This window comes from Setaria viridis, chromosome 6 (assembly GCF_005286985.2).
Source record: "Setaria viridis chromosome 6, Setaria_viridis_v4.0, whole genome shotgun sequence".
NCBI classification, from domain to species: domain Eukaryota; kingdom Viridiplantae; phylum Streptophyta; class Magnoliopsida; order Poales; family Poaceae; genus Setaria; species Setaria viridis.
The window spans coordinates 20,675,123-20,682,798 of record NC_048268.2 but is presented as its reverse complement, the minus strand read 5'-3'; the positions used below and the strand labels follow the sequence as shown (position 1 = coordinate 20,682,798).

At 42.0% G+C, this 7,676-nt stretch overlaps 1 protein-coding gene across 1 annotated transcript; it reads left to right on the top strand.

Annotated features, from left to right (window-relative positions):
• Nucleotides 1–206: 206 nt before the first annotated feature.
• Nucleotides 207–986, top strand: LOC140223201 (uncharacterized). Its single transcript, XM_072294744.1, has one exon. It carries the CDS (start codon nt 207–209, stop codon nt 918–920), a length of 714 nt encoding a protein of 237 aa, XP_072150845.1. The 3' UTR covers nt 921–986.
• Nucleotides 987–7,676: the final 6,690 nt, after the last annotated feature.

Below are 7,676 nucleotides of genomic sequence, written 5' to 3'. Positions count from 1 at the left end.
TATTGTTTAAAGATAAAGTAAAAAATAGAGGTTACAACACAAGGTTATACGTGAGCATCAATACCAGAAATAAGTAACAATAAATGTATTTATGTAAACGTAAGATTGCTCCTCAAGCATTTATTTCGGCAGCTTCCACGTTAAATTGCGTAGCAATAGAAAAGAGACGTACGTGCGTGGATGCCCTCCCAAACCCAAAAACCAAGATGGACGCCGGCCTCAATCGCCGGCTGCGCGCCGCTGTCATCATCACGGCCGCCATTGCCGTAGCCGACGTCATCCCGGCTCCTCTCCCGGCGGCCGCCTTCCAACGACAGCCGGAGGTGGTGCCCCTGACGCCGAGACCGGAAGCAGACAACGCCGTGTTCAAGGGCTGCTTCATAACGGACAAGAACGGCCGCAAGTGGCCGTGCTCCCGCGTCAACAACCCGGCGGCGAACCTGACCATGTTCGACTGCAACATCGAGAACCGCATGGGCACGGAAATGTACCTCGACTGCGACGACGGCGACCAGAGGGCGTACTACTACTCCCCCGGCGCGATGCGGTACGAGAGATACGCCAGCGTCTTCGACCCGGCGCCACGGCCGCGGTACTTGAGCCGGCGCCGGACCAGCCCGACGGTGGCCTGCGAGTGGGGCTGCGCCGGGAACGTGATGACCGGGGTGGTGGTGTGGGACGAGCAGTGGCCCGAGGCCTGGTCGTGCCGGGAGGTCGGCGGCGACGGGCGGTGCCGGATCGTGTTCGAGAATAACAAGGAGGTCGTGCTCGTGACGCGGGCCGGGAGGAGGGTGCTCGGCGACCTCCCCATCAAGGAGTGCAGCAAGAACTGGTGGGGGTACGGCGGGTGGCTGCCGTTTGGCCTCGGATGCACCTACCCCAAGCACGACCACAACTATTATGGCACTGTCAAGAGCTAGATCATGGACGACGGCCACTGATGATAGGCAGAGGTCACATCTATATTGCAATGCATATTTTACATGTGGATCGGAACACAATAATGTATGAACAGTATAATGAACATGGAAGCACAGGTGCTAGCATCTTGCAGGTTCCCCAACTCGGCTTAAGATGCTTATGCAAAATGATTACTTTCGATTGCACGGAAGGGAAAAACAGTCAGCACTATGAAGGCCCAATCCTCTCATTGCGTGAACGATATATATGATGCTTCTGTTGGCATCCCTTTTCTGCAAGGTAATGTTCCAATTCATATTTGATCTAGCAGCTTAGATGGCATTTTCCTACCGAGGCCATGTGAAATCAGAAGAGCTCCAAGTAGCTTCACTTTCAGGGGAATAAGGCTGGTCACTTCAAATGATCTCCCAATCGACCATAAACTCCAAGCCTACAAAATAACTCACATTGGAATTACAATGTAATAGAGGTGTGGTTAATGTTCTGTTGGATAAACTTGTAGCATATCTTAACAAACTAAGAAAGCAGAAATGATCATTGCAGATAGGTTAATTAGTTATGTTAATTCAGTTTTATTCATTATTATTAATTTGTTGAACGAGGACTTTAGCAAATCCGGCACATCCTTCTTGGCTGCTGATGTTTTTCCACATTCATCTAAATTTTTTATCCTTATAGAAGTCATATAGACCACTACCTCTTCTAATTAACTCCCTGCTGATTCTAGTAGCTTCCAATTCTTTAACTGCTATATTGCTTTTCACATTGTCCGCCGGCTATCCATAAAAATTGTTGGCAACAACTACCTACTATATATGTGCAAAGTAGTGGAGTAGAATCAGTTTTAATTTAGAAGAAGTAGGAGATTATTGTCCAATGTGGGATTCATCAAGAAACACAATAATCCTTAAAACAGAAACCTTAGAGGGAAAAAAAAAGAGAAAGATCGAAACACCTTATTTGGCAAGACCATATATGCTATAGCACTGTTGTTGCAGATAATGTATAATGGTGAGGATTATTACAGATTTCTGTAATTGTAAATTAAAACCCACATACAGATCAAAATTTTCTTAGCTGGTTTACTAAAAAAGTTGCATAGCCTTCTATTTACCATCCATGACTCAGATGCTATTGTCAAACAGATCGAAAGGATAGACACGATTCCTAAGCACGGAGAACAAAATGAAAATATATTGCAATACCTTGGCCAATTACTATTTTTGGTTTCGGCTCATGTGACCCAAGTTTTCCAGCGTTGGAGGATTAATACCATGTAATGTTGGCAATCTAATAGATTCATGACATCTTGGAAGCCATTTTGCCCAAACATAGTGCTTTTGGATTATTGCAGATGGGCCAGGCTGGATTTTGCATCATGTAGGGTGTTACATGATACATGTATCTTAGACATATATAGTCTTGAAGGTTGATGGACTCCAACCTCCACACGTGATGAATCTTAATTGAGAAATAGGAATAGTTTATAGGAAGCTTTTTTAACTTGAATTAGTGCTTATTATGGGATGTTTTGAGACCATTTTCAGGTATATGGGTTCCATAACAAAGTTGATTAACAAAACTTAGACGGACTATTGATTAACAAAACTTGGAGAGTAACAAATCCCTCGGGGCTTGTTTCATTGGTAAGGATTAAAGATGATTGAAGGGGCTTAGAGGTTGGGGAGGGGATTAACTGAACAAGTCATCATTGTGCTGCTGAGGCTAGGGACCTTAGGAAGCTAGTCTCAAGACTGGTCTAGGCCTCCCTCCATGTGTTCGCCTCAGTGTTGTGGTCATCCTCCCATTCCTTATATTAGATGTGGCCCATAATAATTTGGTGTCACATGTTATATGAGCTCCAACGTATAGAACCTGGGGTTGAATCCATAAATGGGATCCACACTAATCTCTCCCTCTGTTCTCTCTCCCACACTCCCTATACCTATATTCTATTGCATGGGAGTAGGTTTTGTAGATAGAAGTGGATTCTATAGAACCAGTGGTTTGTGCCCGTGGAGTTTGTGTGTCTTTTTTTTCTCGAACACGCAGGAGAGCTGCGTATCAATATATTAAGAAGAAAATGATTTTTAGGGAAAATCTGAGCAGAAAAACCAAAACCCTTACATAAAACTACTCACCCTTATATATAAAAAAGGGGAAAGACCAGACCCTACAGTACCACTGTTAAACTAAAATGTGGAAGGTACCATGGCGAGGAGATGAGAAACTCCTCTAGCCCCAGCTAGACTCCATAGGTGAAGCTCCTCCCCCAAGATTGACAGAACCCCATTGAGGTTAGGAGAAATCCCATAAAAAACACAACAATTACAGTGGTTCCAAACCGACCAGGCCCCAAGAATGATGATGGACTTCAGACCCTTTTTAACCTGACCTTCTACTTGCTGTCTCCCACCAAGAGTCAGCAATCCAGTTTTTTTATTGCATCTATTATAAAAAAAGGCACTGCTGACAAAATTAACAATCCAACACTAACAGTTGGGGTCTTAGGAGCATACCATAGATTTTGCAAAGTGTTTACCCAAAAATGACAAATGCTTGTTTTTGAGATGTCAAGAGACATTTATAGTTTCAGCTCTGTACTTACATGCTCAGTAAAATTCACATACTCATCGTCTTGTAGAAAAGGAACAGAGGACTTCTTTGCAGCAATGACCCCAAGAAGGATGACACCATAGGCATACACATCGACCTTGGTAGATAAAATACCTTCACGAAGATATTAGGGGGCAATATAACCCCTGAAATGTTCAAATAAATCATAGCATTAATAAACAGAAGAAAGCAATTGATGTCACTTAGGTCATGATGTGTTTTCCATGAATTTCATAAGTTCTTACTATGTCCCCGATATACAGGTGTCGTGGGACCATCCAGGGCATAACATTTTTGCTATACCAAAATCACTTATCTTAGAATTCATATCGAAATCCAGAAGGATGTTGCTTGGTTTCAAATCCCTGTGCACAATGCATAGCTCATGCGTGTGTAGATAGAGAAGGCCATGGGCTATCCCTTCAATTATACGGAAGCGTGACAACCAGTCAAGGGATGCATCTCCTCTGACATCTGCAAAATTATAAGAAACATACTCTGAAACAACAACGCTATAACATATAAAATTGGTCCTCCTTCCTATTTGATGTAGAATAAATTTGATCCATGAATATGCGATGAGGAAGACGTACTAAAGATGATTTTGTCCAGGCTCCCGTTAGGCATATACTCATAAACCAAAATCATCTCTCCTTCTCCAGTGCAGTGTCTTAGAAGCTTGATTATGTTTGCATGCTGAAGCTTCTTAAGAACTTCAAATTCACTGTTATACTGGGAAGATATACTTATTATTTCAGTAGGATATTTTTTTATTGCGACTTCAAGTCCGTCACCTATACGAGCCTGCAAGAAAGCCAAGTTCAAATGGTCATCCATTGATAGGAATATTTGCCTATATTCAGCACTTAAAAGGCCCGAGCTATGTGACAGATAATGTGTACGTGGTCAACCTATAATGAATCTATATCAATCAATTCCATTCCTTCCAGAAGTGTAAAGTTGATGAGGTCCCTTGCAAATTGTTCCCCTGAACGGTTGTTCATCCCGTTGAAAGGCTACGCACCGTTTCCATTTAATCATCCGTTTAACCTGTTTAAACAGCTGCTTAGCCTATTTAAATGGCCATTTACCTTGATAATTGGTTAAACGATAGGTGACCGACCGTCTACTGCTTAGCATGAAGGATAGCATTTTTGTTCATAAATGCCTTTTACTACTAACTTGGCAAAATATAATGTGTGCTCAAGAGAGAGGAATAAAAGCTAGTCCCAATCAAGAGTTCTGGTTACTGCTGGCTATTTCAAATTTTGGACAAGTTTTGGGTTCAATTTTTTATTTTATTTCAGAATAAAGAAAATTTAATGGCATTCTCAATGTTCAAACGATGCAAATTGCCCGATAATGTGCAGTTTCCACTCTGCAGCATACCACCACCGCGTACACACTTTTTATAAGTATAATCTTTTTCGGGACAGGGCGTAGTGAAGCTTCATGTTTGTCTGAGAATAGCAAGATACTAAAAGTGATTATAGTACCGACTCATGAAATTGAATGCTATACTTTTAGATTGATGTGAATTAGGTGAATTGAATGCGATACTTTTAGATTGATGTGAATTACCATAGTTTTGAAGAGATCAAGGAATGAACATCAGTAAGTATTTAACTGATACAACAGGCCATAATTGTACAAGCAAACTGTACGCAACTAGAAAATTATTACTAGGCACTTCACTTATCAGCTTCCTCTATAAATGTACTGATAAAACAGCTTTACTATTGTGAGTTGTGACATCTAAGAATTAATTAAAAAAAACATTTCTTAAACCTGATAGCTAATAAATGACCCAAAGCTCTTGCAAACTCTCCTTTGAGAATGGTAAAATTTTTGTTTTGCGCTAGCGTAGCCTACCTCGTATCCCTATAGTGGTATCAGAGCCGTAGTTGTTTTGTTATGGATTCGAGATGTGTGCATATGGAGATATGCGAGTTTTTAGATTGATCTATGGCCTGTTTTCATGTTCTTGCTGCAATAGTCGTGTAACGACATACTCCTACCGGTCGGATTTCCACCATCGGAGTTAAGTGATACAGCAAAGATCAATGTGATTGGTCGAATCGAAATCTAGGTTTATACACCAGGCGCATGAGATGAGCAATAGTAGATTGGATCTACTACCGGGTCGGAATTTTGCCGTATGCGTGTCCTTCGGTAAAACAGTCGTAACTTTTCGGTACGATCTCGGATCGAGGCGAATTTTATATGAAAATTGATCTACAGAAAAAGTTACACATAAAATTCAATTGCTTCGCCGATTTCGGCGAAATTAGATTTCCCAAATTTGGCTTGGAAGATGGAGTTTCGGGCCTCTAAAGTTTGGAATGTTAGAACGCCTAACTCTATTTTGCAGGATGGATGGATCTTGTGATGAGTATGGCCCTTTTGTGTATGTGATGCATGTGTGTAACTCATTCGTGATCTGCGTATCGCGCGTACGGCAACACAGCTAGAGCCATATGTGTTGTCACCTTAATGTATTTAATGGTCTGCGCACCAATCTGTGATGATCCAAGCAATTATGTAATCTTTATTACTAGCTATTAGGTGTAATAGCATGTTCTAGTTCTTGGAGGACTCATCACCAGAAGAATGGCGCACATGGAACATGGAGATAGAGATCACCATGGTGAACAGGTTCTATGGAGATAAGAATTACCATGAGAAATCGGACCATGCTGTGTCACAACTGTGTGCATGTTATTCTTTTTATTTTACTTCATGCATGATGTGCTGTTAGAAGTAGAACAATCCCTCACAAAGTTTAAGTTAGTATGCCCTCCCAACTAAAACTTGCACCGTCCCATGTCTTGTACAATTGGTGGTGGGTCTATGAAATTAGGGTGCCACCAGTTTTCATTAACTAGATGGGTTTGTGTCGAACACTTACACACATAAGGGTTGGTTTGCTTAACAAGGTTATCTTAACGGTTAAGGATCTTGGGGCATAAAGGTTGGGCGCCGAGACATGGAGATGTTACCCAACAGCTGGAGTCATATGTGATATGATTAGCAAGAAGTTGCTTACCAATCTACCTTGTTTGCTAGCGGTGCTGCTAAAGCTTACTAGTAGACTTGTTAGTTGTGGATCCTGAATCACTAAGTATCAATGAGGGATATTGATTTTAGTGGAAGTAGATTCTGTTAAATAGTTTAATGTGATTTGCTCTGTCATGGATACGTTTGTCTTAGTGTATTTTGCATTACTTTTGTTGTAGATTAAATGGCACCTAGCAACACCACACCGTTTGCTTTGCGTTCGGTCCTTGAGAAGGACAAGTTGAATGGAACAAACTATTCGGATTGGATCTGTAACCTGAGAATTGTTCTCAGGGCTGAGAAAACGGAGGATGTTCTATACACCCCATTACCAGAAGAACCTGCTGATGATGCACCTGCTGCTGTTAAGAATGCTTACAAGAAAGCATGTGATGCTAACCTCGAAGTAAGCTGCCTTATGCTTGCTTACATGAAACCCGAGCTGCAGATGCAGTTCGAAACAAACCATGAGGTGCACGATATGATCGTGGCGCTTAGAGACATGTTCCAAACACAGGTCAGGACTGAAAGGTTCAAGTGTCTAAGGCCTTTGTGGAGAGCAAGTTAGCAGAAGGCGCAGCAGTAGGACCACATGTAATCAAGATGGTTGGTTACACTCAACGGTTGGAGAAGCTAGGCTTCCCACTGGGCCAAGAGTTGGCCACTGATTTCATTCTTTCATCTCTTCCGTCTAGCTATGGGAACTTCATCTCGAACTACCATATGCATGGGACGGAGAAGAGTCTGAATGAACTGAAGTGCTAGTAGCAGCCATGTGATGGCTATAAAGAACAAGCCTAGTTTTAAGAAGAAGGGCAATTCTTGGAAGAAGGAGGGCAAGGCTGCCAAGCCAAACCCAACGCCCAAGGTTAAAGCTGGACTTGGACCTGCTCCACACAAAGAGTGCTTTTATTGTCACGAACTTGGTCACTAGAAGAGAAATTGCAAGCAGTACCTAGCTTCGTTGAAGAATGGCGGAAGTAAGAGTACTTCCACCTCAGGTACGCTTGTTGTTAATATTATAGACAACATATTTCTCGCTGATACAATTATTAATTCTTGGGTATTTGATACCGGATCGG